This window comes from Zosterops lateralis (genome assembly GCF_965231275.1).
Source record: "Zosterops lateralis genome assembly, chromosome: 5".
Lineage (NCBI taxonomy): Eukaryota > Metazoa > Chordata > Aves > Passeriformes > Zosteropidae > Zosterops > Zosterops lateralis.
In genome coordinates, this window is record NC_139766.1 from 61,849,460 (window position 1) to 61,865,984 (window position 16,525).

The 16,525-nt window shown below is 38.6% G+C and overlaps 1 protein-coding gene across 5 annotated transcripts in view; it reads right to left on the reverse strand.

Annotated features, from left to right (window-relative positions):
- Positions 1–16,525, reverse strand: part of MAPK10 (mitogen-activated protein kinase 10) — a 143,144-nt gene that overhangs the window by 21,175 nt on the left and 105,444 nt on the right. For 4 of the 5 annotated variants that reach the window (XM_083860783.1, XM_083860782.1, XM_083860784.1 and 1 more), the window contains one exon: positions 1,591–1,773. In XM_083860783.1, coding sequence (XP_083716909.1) covers positions 1,591–1,773 — 183 coding nt within the window. Of the gene's footprint in view, positions 1–1,590; positions 1,774–13,361; positions 13,434–16,525 lie in introns of all 5 variants that reach the window. The other variant, XM_083860786.1, reaches the window with a different exon arrangement.

Here is a 16,525-nt window from a genome sequence, read left to right on the forward strand (position 1 = left end):
TGCTTGAGTCTTGTTTGTCCTGCATAATGAAATTTAAATCAGTGGGGCATATCATCCTCCAGTACATACATACATACATACATATATATATACACAAACACATAGAATTTTACATTGCAGCATTGATTTATTTTACCTGATAATATATTCCATTGTGTCTATCAGGCCACAAACTCAGCTTTATACTACCCAAATGGATTTTCATTATTTGGAGTTTGCAAAAAATATAATATATAATACCATCTCAAGCTGTGTGAAAAAAATTATAATAACACATATTTCTATTATTATTATTATCCATGGAGTATTCTAAGCTCTCAGATGCTCAACTTTATTTGCTATGTAAGTTAAAAAAACAATGAAAGGGGAAAAAAAATGCCAAAGGCAGTAAGTGCAAAAATATTATTAGGTATCTCATCATACATGGGTGAGCATCTAATGAAACCATTAACATTACATTATGGTGAAATATTTAGGCAGGGCATGAGATGATTCAGTGCTGCACAAGTAGGGGTTTCTGAATGCACTGTTTCTTGCTTTATGGCTGTATCTTCAAAACTGACATTCAGAATGCTCAAATGTATGTGCTCTCTGCATTCAAAGGATAACAGCACAGTTTGACAGGCATTTCAATTCATTAGCTGCAAATGCAGGAAAATTCCGTTATTCAGTTGTGTTGTGGTAGGAGTATAAAATCTTGTGTATCCAAAAGCATCTGCTCAGACCTTTCCCTTTACTCCCAGAGCCAGGACAGCAGCTTGGCTATGAAGCAGTTGTTAACAGGAAGAAAACTCTGGGTCTTGTAATGACATGCAAATTGCAAGCAATTGAAAACCATTAGTTGCCACCGTAGTGAGTGGCTCCAAGGACTGGAGTGGTGCAGAGCCAATACATGGCACAGGTCTGCAGGGGCTCCAGGGCTGAGTACTAAACACACAACAATCACTCTTTCCCATTGAAGGTCAATGCCCTGTTCAAGTGAAAAAAGACTTCAATATATGATTAAAATCATGGCAATTTTTCTTCTGCAGGGGGATATCTAGTCACATTGTAATTAAGTTAGTTTTCTACTTCACATATCTTAAGTGACCCACAGGATTTTTTCAAAAGAAGAAATCCACCCCAGTGGATATTAAACCTTGGCTACTTCATTTTGGCTGATGTTGATAATATGTTTGTATTTTCTAGTAAAGGTAGAGCTATGAGGCAGGCATTTGGCTGAACTGGTATTTTTCACCTGAAAAAAAAAACAGTGCAAGTGCTGAAATCCCCCAATGAAAGTTCCATTGTTCCTTTGTGTTACAAGTTCAAGAATAAGAGTAAAGGAACACCTCGAATCCTTGTGGCACAGGATCGTCATATAAAACACCATGGGAATATTTTCAATGCCCCAGTGATTTTATTCCCTTGGCTTCCCAAGCACCAGGATCTACAAAAGCCATTTCCAAAGCCTGCCTCACAGCTGAACAAAACCCTTGCAGTCACTGGTCTGCAACTAACTGCATGAAATGGAGTACAACTGGAGAGAACAAAAATTGGAAAAGCCTTCCTTCCACTGCAACTGCTGCACATGAACCACGTCAGACATACCTTTGAGTTTGTTGTGTTCCGAGTCTGCTGGGAAGAGAGAGTCTGGAAAAAGTTTGGGGAAAGTGAGGCCAGCATACTTGGGTCTGTTCTCAACGTAGTTCCGTACTGTTGGCTGCAGCTTCTTCATGAATTCTGGACAGGGTGTTCCCAGCTGCTCAATAACTTTATTCCACTGATCAATATCTGAACACCAGTAGTTAAGGGAAACAAAATGCAAACCCCCATGTAGCCTCCTGACATTTCTGCTTGTGTTCTCTGAAAATCCTCAGAGGTATTTAACTCCGTAACATCATCTTTACAGTCACTATCTTTCCTTCTCTTCTCACTATTCCTCCAGGTCCTACAGCCTGCAAAGGGAAAAACTCACACAACTCCAGGACACTGTACAGTTCTAAAACCATGACCACCACAGAACAACACACAGATTCCTCATCTTTGGGTCAACACTTGTTACCATTTTTTAAAAAAAACAAACTTGAAATCCAGTGCCTTGCACTCCCTTTTTTTCCATGCAGATAATTGTCACTACGTCAGCTTGGAAGAACAATATGTGCACCTGCCTCTCTATTCAATCTATGGAGAGGGAGACCTCGCTGGCTTAAAGAAGTTCTGCACAGGACAAAAATCTTCCACTCATCTGCTTTGCACTTTGCTCTCTCCAATAACTTCACTGATGCTAATCTTTTCAGTATCAGCCAACAAGCAACCTCTCAAAAACAATTTGTTTGATTTTATAAGAACACACTGGGACTCATTTTTTATAGACAAATGATGCACAGGTGTAGACAGACATTTTTCTTTAACTGAAAAAGTGACAGCTACATTGCTACACTGATACTGACTAATGAGAAGCTCTAATGCTTAAAAAGAAAGTGTATTACAGGCATTGAGTACTGAGCTTTTTATTTGGTGAGGTGTTGATATTTTAGTTCTCTTGTGCTAACAATCAGGCACCTGGATAGGTGTTATGCACCTCTTTCAGCCACGTTCAGAACAAGACGTACTGTGCCAACAAAAATGCAAATTATCAGTAGCATCTCTACATCACACTTATTCACAGAGCTAAGAACCTGATGACTACAAGGGAGGAAAAAAAAAAGAGAATTACATGCAGCCATGGGTAAATGGATACGAAGAAATATGATGAAGGGAGTTTTGTTAACAACACACTGGAAAGAAAAGGCTTTTAAAAGACAAACATTCAAAGCATTTCAGCATAGAGATTTCTTTTTTTTTAAAGTATTCTTTTAAGTTGTTATTGTCATAATTGTCATAAGTGTGGAGGAGTTTTGCAAATATTAAGACAGATAACAGAAAAAAACCAGTTCTTGGTTGCAGTAGCAATTTCAGATTTAAAAGAAAAATATTTTATTTTAGAGACATGGAAACAGTCTTTTCACATATCTTAGAAAGTAAAGACAGACTAAATTTGGATTTACCTAAACTATCTTATTTGAATGAGAAAAAGCACAAGTAATTCATTTAAAAATTGCAGGTTTACAAATCAAAAGTGTTTAAAGGAATGAAAATCACTTAAAGATCTGCTTTAAGAATTCTAAAAGTGTTTTGAATGGTTTTATCTTCAGCTGAAAAAGGGTGCTAAAAATAGTTGCAGTCTGGAAAGATTTTTCTGAATATCTCTTACTTTTGAAACTGAAGTGAAGATATTGTAGAAAAGACCCTTCCACACACCCTTTGTAGATTGTATGTAGCATATCTTGTGCTGTCCATGAAAAATACCTTTTTCTCAACAGAAAACTGAATAATTGCAATGACAGTAAAGTTATCTGAGACTACAGCTGCTCAAAGAGTACCTGGATATTTCATTAAATATTTAGTTAGAAAATAAAATGGTTTGACATTTTAAACTTGTGTTCAAGACACCTCAGTGATTGCTGGCTGGACTGCTTCAGAAGTAGGTCTCTCTGAGGAGCTTGAGAATACAGACTGTGTAAATGCTTTGCAGAGGAGAACAGAGAGTACAGAAATGAAGGTGCTGTTAGTTGTGCCAAGAGAAGGTAAGCGAATGAGAGAGCCAAGCTCTAAAATCATCGCTGGAAGCATTACCTGTGTATGTGGACTGAAGTGTTTGGTAAACAGGGAGGGCCAAACACAGGATTTGCTTCAAAGAAGGTCACCCCTGTACAGAGGAGGTGAACCATCTCCCAGGCATTTAATGAAGGGCAAAGAGAAAATTATCTTTAGGATTACAGAATTACGCAGGACTTGGACACATTGGGAGGGAAGATGTAGTAAGATGCCCTAGACATGAGCAATAAGGGAAAAGGGGTACAAGAAGTTCCCAGAATAGGGCATACATGATGGGAACCACTGTCAGTGGTGATGGAAAAAGGAGAAGGAAAATCCACAGACAACAGGTCAGCTCCCACTGCACACATTTCTTCTAAGCTGACACAAAAGCTCTCACTAAGAAACAACACACAAGAACGACCGGGACATTTTGAGATGGAGTCATCAGTACAAAAATGAGAGCCAAAAGCAAGGGAACTGGCAGAGCCACCATCTACTGCTCCTTGACTGGACTTGATTTGCTGGATAGCACTGGACCTTTTGCAGCCCTGCTCTTACCAAGAGCCAAAAGGTCAGGCTTTGTATCATAGCAACCTCAAGGACTGGTTTTGAGTAATGAATAATCTGAATGGGTAACTGTGCTTCTTTACTGTATTTTTCCTGACTTACGTTCTTGTTGTTGTTCGTTGTCTGTATACTGCCAAAACCCTTACATAAAATACATTCATTTGCTCTTTAGATACATTTACACGTACACACACACACACACATTGACATGATGGAGCACTCAGGACTGTTTTTGTCGTGATAATAGCAAAAACAAAACCACACTAAGTGAAAGCAGTTAGACAATGTTTTAGTCAGACGGACACACACATTTTCTCTCTAGTAATGGTTTTCCCCTTAAAAACCTAGACCTTAAAACCACTGGATTATATTCTCTGGTCCAACACTTGAAAATGAGCAAGAACGTAATAAAGTTCTTGCAGAATGCTGCTCCAACTCCATTTCACAGTAATGTTTTATGCAGTCACCACGTGTGACGCACCTGGCAATGAGATGTTGCACCTATCATGGTACAAGATTAAAAAAAAAGTCTTAGAAAAAATCTGTGGTCTATACATCAAAGTAAAGAAACAGATTTCTCTAGCTGCCAGTCAGCATTAGCTTCAGCATTTCTGCAAGAAACAAATGTTACCACAGGACAGTCCTAATGTGAATCAAAATCCACAGCAAGTTACATTAATCAATTAGAGATTATAACCATTGATGTTATTGAAAAAAATGGTACTAAAAGTTAGTGATCACGTAATTATGACAGAAGTTTTCCAGGAAAAAAAAAAAAAAAAAAAAAAAAAAAGGGAAAAAATCCTTTAAAGAAGAAGAAAAGAGGATCCTGTTTCTCCCCTTGAAATTAAGCAAATGTTAGACACACTGATAGTTGGAAAGAATTCCAACCCAAAGCTCTGGAAAATTATGAAATGCCTGCTTAAAAGCTGTTTGAATCAGTTCAGCTGTCCATTGCCCCGAGCAGGATCAAGGAAAACGTGTCAACTATTCTCAACAGCATCTGTATGATTTAAGAGAGAAGAAAGGATCTAACCTGGATTTATTGCCTTGCCTCTGGCACTAACAATATGGTATTTAGTAACATTAAGACGGCCATACAGAGTTACAGCAAAGATTTAAGAAAATAGATCTAAAATGTGCATATTCTGAATGAAGATTTATCACTGAGGCCTCAGGTTGCCTCAAGCTTACCCACCACCTTTTCTCTTTGCAGCTTTATACTCTCCTAAGGATTGTTCTCCTTTGCTTTCTAAATCCTTAGTTAGTTATTTGGAAAAAAACACAAAGCTGAACTGCAGATTAAGTGACAGATCTTTCTAAAGCAAATGCATAAAAATTCTAATGGGAAAATAATATTGTGAATGAACAATAAAGTGTTTCTTTTGAAAAAAACAGATTCCATAGTAAAGTCATCTATTTAGAGGCACAAGCTGAAAGTGTACCTATATTTATTTTTTCTGTGTGCATTGATGCAATATCCACAAAAGTGTGGATTAAGAACCAGTGTTTTGTTCATTCAGTTGGCTTGTAAACCTCAGATAAATTAAATTACTGCCAATTTCCAAACAACTATAAGGAAATTGAGTTTGGCTATAAGAGAAAATTTACAATACTTCTCTGTCTCAATCAGAAAACATTAAAAACATTTCTACAGTGTACAAAGTAGTAGCTTGTAATTAAAAACCAATTTAGACAACAAATTATTGTCTTCCTATCTAGCCTCAAAATCACCACAGTTTTCCTTTTTCCTTCTCATGACGTGTCTGTGTAAATCACACTCTCTTTTTCAGTGATGAACTGTATTTTTGTAAGTTCAACAGCAAGATTTTGCAGGAGGAGTTACTGTTTGCCTTAGGATGTTTCAGTTGTACTGCAATACAAATAACTTAATCTCTCTCATGTTTGTTCACCTGAAAGAGGAGCCTTTTTCTAAAATCCTCCTCAAGCAGTAGCTATGGACTGTGATGTGGGAGTAATTCTGCCAGAATGCCTGTTTATGAGAGAGCTGCTGGAATGTGCTGGACAGTGGTGGTACTGGTGGAATCATGCTTCCCTGCCTGGCACACAGGGCTGCACTTTCTCCACCTATCTAGCAGCATCTCTGTACCAGTTTTGCTATACAGGAGCAGGATTTGCCTTTTCTGGATAAATGTGCTGCTTCTGGAGATAATTAAAATTAGGACACATCAGATCTTGATTTTCTTGAGGTAGGCAAAACGAAAACAAAAGACACAGGGTGTTTTGTTTGTAACAGACAGACATGGAGATCATCTCTTTTCAATCTCAAAATCTTCAGGGAACCACCTTGCTAATTGTTTTCTCCTCAAAGCTGCATATTCCACCAACAAAACCCAACTGTTCCACTTCAGGCAATTTTTTAATGCTTGTAACTTGTCCAATTTAGAATAATTACTATGAACAGCTCTGCAGTTCCCAATACCAAATTGTGGCAACAACTGCAAAGTTGATAGGCCAACTTTTGGGGGGTTTTAATTTTTTTTTTTAAATTGGATCTTTCTTTTTAAAATCAATCTGCTAAAGAAGAAACTAACCAGCTTCACTGTGGGAGACATCAGTGTCACGTTCATATTTTTTCCACAATCCCACAGTTTGCACATTGATGCCAACACAGTTTACAAAAAAAAAAAAACACACAAAAGGAATTGAAAATGCTACCATCTGACAAGACAGTAACTATGAAGCATTTTTTGTTCCAAGGTGAACAGTTTAAGAAGAATGTGTCATTTGTAAAAATTAGACTGCAACAGAAAATACTGTGCAATGTTCATAATAATAACTGCTATTTATATGGAATAACAGATTGTGGTGATAACAAAAACTAACATGTAACACAAATAAATTACTTCAGAAGATTACTATTGATCATTCAGGAGTTAGGAGATAGCAATGTTCATTGTGCAGATGTCATTAACATTTTGGATGCCCATCTATGACTCCTTATCTAAAATTTTCAAATACTATTTTTTAGCTAGCATTTAGTTCAGTTGCTGAGCATTTGTGCTCACACAGCAGCAAGAAAATCATAAAAACATAGAATGGTTTGGGTTGGAAGGGACCTTAAAGATCATCTCATTCCAAATCCCCTGCCATGAGTAGAGACAGATTTCAGCAGTCCAGATTCTTCAAAGCCCCATCCAACTTGGCCTTGAACACTTCCAGGAATGGGGCATCCACGGTGGTACACCACAAATATGTTGCAAATGTTTATAAAAGCCACCTAGGAGTCTGCATAGGAAGAAGGATCTTAGTGATAGAGCACAATCCTAAAATGTTTCTGTTTTTACTGTCAGTGAAGTTGGTATGGGCTCAGTTTGCTTCTGTACCTCAGGTGTACTGCAACAATTTGGATAAGAAATGAAGAATAGACTCCTCAAGCTCAAAACACAGAAGAGAAGTTTCTGAAAACTGTAGGGTTGCTCCTCTACCTGAACCAGAAAACAGAACCATTCTGTGTTTTCATCTGTGTAATTATTCAAAAGCTCCTTTCGCCTTTTACAAGTGAGTTTTTACAACAGTTAACAGTTACTCAACTTCCTGGTGTTTAAGAAAAGATAAAGTTTGGCCTTAAAGTTCAAGAATATTCAACAACATACACCATTCTACATATCCATGTATCTATCAGTCTATACCAGCTGAGCCACCTCCAGAAACCCTCAGCTCACTAATATTTCATGAACTTTTTGCATCAGTTCCTTCTCTACATTTCCTCTGACTTCCAAGAAGCGGAAGCTGTACACATCACCCAAAGGATGCGAAGTCAGCAAAGAGAAAAGGCTGAATAAAGAGAGAAATAAAAAAATCTTCAGGAGAAAATATAATAAATATGCAATAGAGCAGTTGTCAAAATGCATGAACCGATTTGTATTATTGGACAAATGTTCTCGTTTTCCTTGTATTTACATACAGATGGCAGGTTTTCCAAGATAAAATTATAAGCTGTTAGCACACTGTCAAAGTTCAAACAATTTGTGTTTAGTACAAACATTTCTAAAAGTGTTACATTGCTGTATTGAAAATAATTATGTAGGCTTTCATCCATTTAATATTGCTGGGAGTGGTTTTTTGCAGCCTGGGCACTCATTTTTTTGGTGGTTTATCCACAAACATCACTGTTTCCATGGAATCACTGCTCATTCAGCACTGATGCTCACAGAAAATCACACCAAAGAATCACTTTTCAAACAGAGTATAATTCTCATCTCGGATTTAAAGCAGAATTAATTTATTGTGCAAATGCACAAAGCTGCTTTTCCTAAGGAGTTTATGATTTCTAACTGCCAATAATACCCTGAAAATCACAGAATGCTGCTTCGCTTACTGTTGTAACCATTAAATCTGTACTTGTTTTAACAGGTAAGACCACAGTAGCCTCCTGTGCAAAATTTCTGCAGTCTCTGTGTCTTTTTCCATCAGTTCAGATTTTCTGACAAAGAAAAGGTACAAAAAATTAGTTCTTAGAAGGTTTGCTGGAACAGTTTCCAATAACCTGTTCTCTTTGTTGTCAGAACAGTCCCCGCATCTTCTGCATAAAGCAGAAAAGCCTCAGGCCAGTTATTGAGATCTCTTATGCCTGCGAAAATAATTTTGCCACAAATCCTAGAAAGTACAAACCCATCTTTTAAAAAAGATTATGGCCAGTGCTATAATGACTTATGCACAGATATTGCTGGGCTTTGTAGATCATTTTGACTCAATACAGCAGCATTTATTTATAGAACCTAGAGAAAGTTATTAGGCAAAATATGTATATTGAAAAGTATTTTCAGAAACTACCTTAATTTTTCTGCTCTCGCCAGCAATTAAGATCAATTTGATGTGAAGTTTGTGAGTAAATTATGCCTGAAAAGAATCTATCAAAAGGTGAAACTGTTGTTTCAGAACATGAGTCTTGAAAAACATAGTTTTGTTTTTGTTGAAATGAAGTGGCCAGAAGTGTGGAATTAAAAAAAGAGATCCTTCTAGGATATTGATGGCTTACATGTATTCCTGTCTATTTTCTTCATCTCACACTGATCATGTTCTTCTATTTCTGAGCACTGAGTCTCAGCACAAGGTCTGAAGGAGTATTTTAACTCCTTCAGAGTTAAGAGAAGAAGAATCTTTGATGATCTTGGTTATCTTCTGAAATTCAGTTGTCCTTCCTGAGCTCAAAAATCCTTGTTTATCTCCTTAATTCCACAATATGGCTTTGAAGCTCTGCCCAGCATTTTTTTCAGCAGCTCAGCTGAGGTATAAGCTCATCAAATCTGTTGATGGCTGGAGAACTTCCTCTACAAACACATCTGCTGCCACACTTGGCACTGGCTGAGGATTGCAAGAGCTCTGATAAGACTGATGCCTAACAACTTCAGGGAGAAGTTTCATATAATCATAGAATTTGTTTAGGTTGGAAAAGACCCTTAGGGGATCACTGAGCCCAGCAGTTAACCCAGCACTGAGAAGACACCACTCAAGTCCACTGAAGGCTGCCTGGGCAGCAGCAATCATGCCTTGGTGGAATTCCCAGTCCTGAGGGAATGGGATATGGGTCAGGTGAAGAGTAAAGTCATGACCCTGAAATTTTGGGAAGCAAAGTTCCAGCTGTTCAAGGAGTCAGGCAATAGGACCTCATGGGAAACTGCCCTCAGGGACAAGGGAGCAGAACAGAGCTGTATTTAAGGACACTTTCCACAGAGCACAAGAGCCGGCAATCCCCTTACATGCCACTCTACAACATGCATGGCATGACTGCAGTTGTAGAATAAGGCTGCATAAGCTTGTGCAGACATATCCTATATACATACACTGACATCACATCTCTCTACTGAATACATACTTGTCTCCCTGAGCTTGTCCAAGTACAGGATTTAAAGGCACATTCATCCTTGTCTGCCCAAAATGCCTGCAGTGGCTAAAAAATACGTAACTACACTTTCACAGCTCACCAGAGGACTAAGGCACCTTCTTCACTTCTCCAGATCATTTATGCAGCAATGAGAAAAAAAAGGTCAACAGTCTCTCTCTTAAAATCTTGAGCAAAACACGTGGAACAAGAGTCAGACTCACAGGTACAGCCAGCTTGTCCCATTGTTCCTGAGGCAACACAACACACCATGTCCTTGCTTGAGGCACAATTAGGTGCAAGCTTCATGCTAATTGCATTTTGAAAGCAGAACTACTGCTGTCAACATTGAAATGAAGTTTTCATATGGAATTTAAAAAAAGAAAAAAAGGAAAAAAAAAGAAAAAGCTTTAGCACACAATTAAGTGCATCACATGCATACACCAAAAATGGTGGAAAAAAGTAAAATTTCAAGGATCAGTAAAGACCATAAGGATTTTGGACACTGCAAATCCTTTTTCACAACTTGGAGCTTAAAAGAGGATAGAGGTGGTTTCTGTTCTCAGCTTCGCTCCAGTGATTTCAGTGAATTCAGACAGATTACAGGAGTGAGACACAACAGCAGCCTAGCTAAGCACTCCACTCTGCACTTAGAGGCATTTTCTGCTTTTCTGCTTCTGAATTTTGCTACTGAAATTTTTAATGTTAATTGAATGGACTATTTAGTTGTGTAAACAGTAACAGCATCAAATGACCTACACTCCTTAACCACTGGAAAATGGCAACTAGTAAATTTTGCAGTCAAATATATGACTGACAGTGTATTTCTCATGAATATTCAATCTTTCAGCTTCAAAACTGCTTTTCATGCTTATTTATGCATAAAAATTGACACAAATTAGTATTAAATACTCTTCAAATCACAGTGTGGATGTGAAATGAAGCACTGCCTGTTAAGAAAAAATTGCTGATAGCAGATTCTGGTACACTGCCAGGCTTAACCCAGTTTATGTCAAAGAGGAAACTTTTTTAAAGAAATGGATGTTTAATTACTCTTGCTCCTGCACTTTAGCACATCCTTAAGTATGCTGCCCTCGAGCTCTGAGGGCTTATAGTCCCTGCTGATGGAATTATCCAGCTGCCCAACTGCATCACTCTTCTGAGGAAATAATCTTTTTTACAGCAATGCTAAGCATTTTCTGTCCAGGTTTAAGGCAGAGGATGCCACGAAGTGATGGATCTCAGCAGGCTGGATTGGAGCTTGCAGCTTCCCGACTGGTTTTCAGCTGCACAGATGGACAGGGGAGCCAGAAGTGCTGAACCCCTGCATGGGGCTGCTCAGCAGCAGGGAAGGAGTGTGGGGGATGAATTTGGAGATGAGATGGCTTTGAGGAGCAGCCTGAAAGAAAGCAATGGCATCATTCTCTGTCCACAGAACAGGCACCCATGGAACAGCAGAAGAAAAGCAGAGAGGTACAGAAAACACAGAGCAAGCTTAGCAATGTATCATAAATAAAAATGAAGAATGCGAACTCAATTACAGGCCAATCCCAAAGAAATCAGCAGCTGGTAATGACAATTTCTGTGGAGTTCTTGCAATAATAGATGACACACAATGGTTTAATTATAGAGGCTTTGCGCAAATTCTTTTTAACAAGCGTGCAGCTGTGTCAAAGAAATCTGGTTTTGAAGTGCTATTTCAGACATACTCAATTCTTTTTGGACTTATTTGGGGATATCTCTAAATGTTAGCATATAAAATGTAGGCCTATGAACATAAAGCCAGTTCTGACCAGAACACTGAGGGATGCTCACCCGTACACCCAAACATCTGACTCCACACTGACAGGAAACAGGAGCACGGTAAATCTGGAGCACAAATCAGTGCTGATGATTTTCATTAACACACAAAAGGGAAACGTTTATTTTCACGCAGGCAGAGGAGATGTGCTACAGATCATACAAAGACACAAGGGAAGTGTATTGCTCATTTCAGTTCGGGTGTGGTCACCCAGCATTTTGGACAAAACACAAATTAGAATCTAACTAGGCAAAGCTGTGAAAAATATTAATTATATAATTACCTACTTTCATTTCTTTAATGCTCTTCAGATGATACTTCTTCCACATTTTGATCAAAATATCAAACCCTTTCCCCTCTGTAAATGAGGTCAGAAATACTGAAGTGAGCTGATAAGTACATACATATACACATATATGTGTACATGCACACCTACTCAGAGAAAGTTACATAAAAATTAATAATGCCTGGAAACTCCTCCATCATCTAAGTACAGAATTTAAAATAGAAGGAAAACTTGTACGCAGGCCATGTCCATTTCTCATATTCATGATCCTATGGACAGTAAAAGCCTGGGGTTAGATCAAGCATGTACTGATCTCAGTTATTGTTACACACAAGAAAATGTTCCACAATCTGATAAACACTAAAGTGCTTTAATAAAGCATGGAACAAAATAATAAATAAGGCTGCCTCAGCCCTGAGTGTAGAATGGTCTCCAAGGAAAACAAATATATTCCTAGTCTGCTTGTCCATTGATTTAGTGTGTTTATCTGTAAATCACTTCTTGTTGATGTCAAGAATATATTCTGCTTTCACATACTAGTTCCATGTACTTAAATAAAAGATGGCAGACCCAAGTCCATTACAACAGTTTCCCAAGAAACAGCCAGACTTCTGAGTCATTAAACTACTACCAAGTGATAATTTTAGTCTTGGGAAGAAGTTGTGCCCAAACTGAAACCATTTCCTACTTTTGTACTTTAATACCACTTGAAGAGCAACAAACAAAGTAAATAAGCAATTCTAGGAGTCTATAACAAATAAGCATTTCAATGATTCATGTCCGAGTTAATCAGAGATGCAGAAATGCATGTGAAATGCAGAACTTCTTACATCTCACCCTGAGGTAAGTAGTGACTTGTGTCTACCCTTGTTTACCACCTACCACCTTTAAAAAAACCCTTATTTGTGAAACACACCCCTCCCACACACCATCAAATTAATAAAGACATTCATAACAACATAACTGTGGTCACTGCCTACAGAAAGTGATTCTGATGAACCGTGTGGGATGTTGTTTTCCATCTCCTCATGCTGTACTTACTGCGGTTTTCACCTAAGGCTTTTGCTGAGAGGCAGTAATGGTTTGTTGACATTTTGGTTTGCAGGGATTTTGCAGTGGGACTTAACCCAGCTCTTTAGGTACAGAACAGAGGTTTGTCAGCACTAGTCTAGTGGGAAGGGGCTGGAAGGGACAGGGTTGGAACTACCTACTGGGGCCAGAATGGCTGCTAGGAAGGATACGATCAGTGCCAGGAAACAACACAGCACCTTTAATCATTTCTCCCATGATGCACCCTACTGACCACATGTCAACTGAAAACAAAAATGAAATGAAGGTAAACAAGAAAACAGGAACAGAACAACAAATAAATGAGAAGACTTATCCAATCATGCTATAGCACAGCACCTGCAGACACAGACCTGCCTCTTGCTTTTCTGCCTGAGCACACAATTTCATGACAACAGAGCAGGTCTGAGAAAAATCGACTCCAACAGTTTCCTTTACCCCAGTGTGGATGAAAGACAATGCCATTAAATACAGAAACCCAACTGAGACCCGCAGCTGGCTACTGTGTCATAATACAACTTTGTAATTAAAATTTACCAATTAATTTTGTCTTTTTCAAGTTTCCATTTGTATTCATTACCTAGGTTTATGATGCTTTGTCTTGGAAATGAATGCTGGTCTCTGTATTCAATAAGGATATGCAAATTGCTATTCCTTTATCATTCCAGCTACCAGAGATCCATGCATATTTTCACAAGCTGAACTGCCAGAAGCCACAAAAGGAACTTGGGTCCTTGTGAAGACATATCCACCGCTGATTCAGGGTTATGAATAGAATTTTTGAGATCAATCAACTCCAATAATGCTTGCTTTAGGGCCTGTTGGCTCACTTCCACCAAATCTCAGTGAAGCCAGCAGTCCATCACAGGGATCTTGAGAATCTCATAAGATTTCCATTTTCCATTATAGGAAATGGTGATTTCTAAACAGGCCAGTTGAGACACAGAAGTGCTAAGCTGTGCCTTCTGCACCGAAATTCAGAGAAAACTGGGGGCCTATTTACCTCCTACAGGGAAGAGCAGTTCAGCTGGGTCAAACAAAGCTCACCACAATTTACACTGGAGCACAAGATGAAAATCAGACTCCTTATATCCAGCACAGGATTAAGGTGGCATTTCCCCCCATACTGATTCCATGTAACCACATTACCTCTGCTGTCCTTGCTCTATGATAAGTCATAGGGCATGAAAGCAAGCACAGGGATAGACTGGTGTCTCAGGGCCAGAAACTGGGGAAAAAATATGAAAGCATCATGCTGCTTGGTTAAATTTACTCTCACAATTTCATATTTAGCAACAGTTTAAAGTGCATTTGACTTTGAAGGCAAATGTCCTCTCTGTGGAAAGCTTAACATGCTTGGGTCTAAGGTTCTCTTGTTGCTTTATTTAGCATATGAAAAGCTCCAACACTACACAATAAATAAATCAATAAACAAAAAACAAAGAACTAAAGAAAAGGCTACTTGTTTGGAAGCAATAAGCAGACCTAGAGATGCAAATTATTGCTGCTTTCATCACAAGCTAAATGGCATGCAAAATATCAGGAAAAGATAGAGCAAGCAGTTGTTTGTTCGTCTGTTATTAATTCCTTTTTATTTTCAGAGGCTGCCTCCCGACATCACTGCTCTATGCTATGCTCCAGAGGGCACACACACAAGCTGAACTAGTGCCTTACTAAACTGCAAACTGTGTAAAATCAGAGATGATTATTCCCCTCTATGCCTGAGGTTTTGGGAAGGAAGCTCTTTGAAAGTTTCCAAATCAGAAGGACCAAAGATAAATACCTAAATATAACCAACATCCCAAGCGCCTTCTTGACTGCTGCCTCTTTTTCACCTGAGGCAATTAGAAATAAATCAAAGTGGAACCAGAATTTGGCTGCTTGTTAGAAGTAGCTAGTTGGAGGTTAAGAATTTCAGCACATACAGCAGCAGCTGTCAGAAGCCTCAGTCAAGGCACTGAGACTTGTGCAAAGCTCCTGAAAGGACTGCAGAACAGAGACCTATGCCTTGATCCTCTGCATCGTTTAGTCCAACATCAATCCAGAGGTTGCAGTCCAAGTAATTTCACTCGTACAAGCACCATTAAAAAAAAACCAAGCACACCACAATCTCTAAACATCTGCATTAAGCTCCAAAGCACTGAAAATCGACACCTGGTAAAAGATTTCTTTTTTTCCCAAATGTAAGATAATCACAAATGCTGGCAATTCTACATCAACACTTGGAACATCCCTAAGGTTTAATGAAGGGCAGGCTAACTTCTAGTGACAGACCTCTGCATGATTCAAGGTAAAGCTTCAGTTTAGCAACTATTTGCCTTGATGTTTTTAAGACCATGTAAAGCAATGCTAAGGAATTTAACCTACAGCTTTTCAAGATTCTCTGAAGTGAAACTGTTGATATTTGGGTAGCCCTTGATGGGAGACCCACTTGCCACTGGAATATCCTGGAATTACTAGGAGTAGGGAATTTTTAATGTGTTCAGAATCCTACAAACCAGATTATTGCACACTCTGGAACTCCTGAATGTGTACACATACTTCAGAATATGAGTAAACTTGCCAAGGACACTAAATGCCACCCTTGCATAGCCAGCTTGAACAAGTGCTCACCAGAAACCACATGCCTGTGTCTTTCTGAACAAAGAAAACATTTTAACCATATAGAAAATCTTCCCTAGGCCACCTCTTAGTTCTGATTCCCCCCCAAACAAGTATTTCCTGACCCAAATGAGTGCTTGCTCATCCTTCTAGATTTCAGATTCCCTCCAGCAGAGATGGAGAAGGGTCAGGAATTGTAGCACTACCCAGAGATGTTTCTATATGGAGAGAATCAAAGTAAACCTTTCATAGACACCTCTCTGATAAATCTAAATTATCCTCCTGCAAAATTACAGGTTCTCAGGGACTGCACAAAAAAAAAAAAAAAAAAAAAAAAAAAAAAAAAAAAAAAAAAAAAAAAAAAAGAGAGAGGGACCCCATAGGGAGAATCTGTGACTGCCCTTGCTCAAACACATCCCACTGAGGTGGCTTTTCAGTCTTGCACTCAGTAAGATCCAGCTGTCATTCAATGAAAATGGTGACATTCAAATTAAAATTCATTAAATGCAAGCCACAGGACACTCCAGAGACCAGAGATGCAATCACAGCCGAATGAGCTTTGCTATCTCTTCCAGCCTCATGGGCTGGTTCACACTTTCTTCCCAGAGCATTGGTGAGAATACCAAATATTCACATTTGTAATAGCTCCTGTTTCAGTGATACAGAAATCACCCCTCTGCCAGCTGAAAAGAGATGTTCACCTCCTCAAAACTAACTGAAGAAGATAATGACAGAC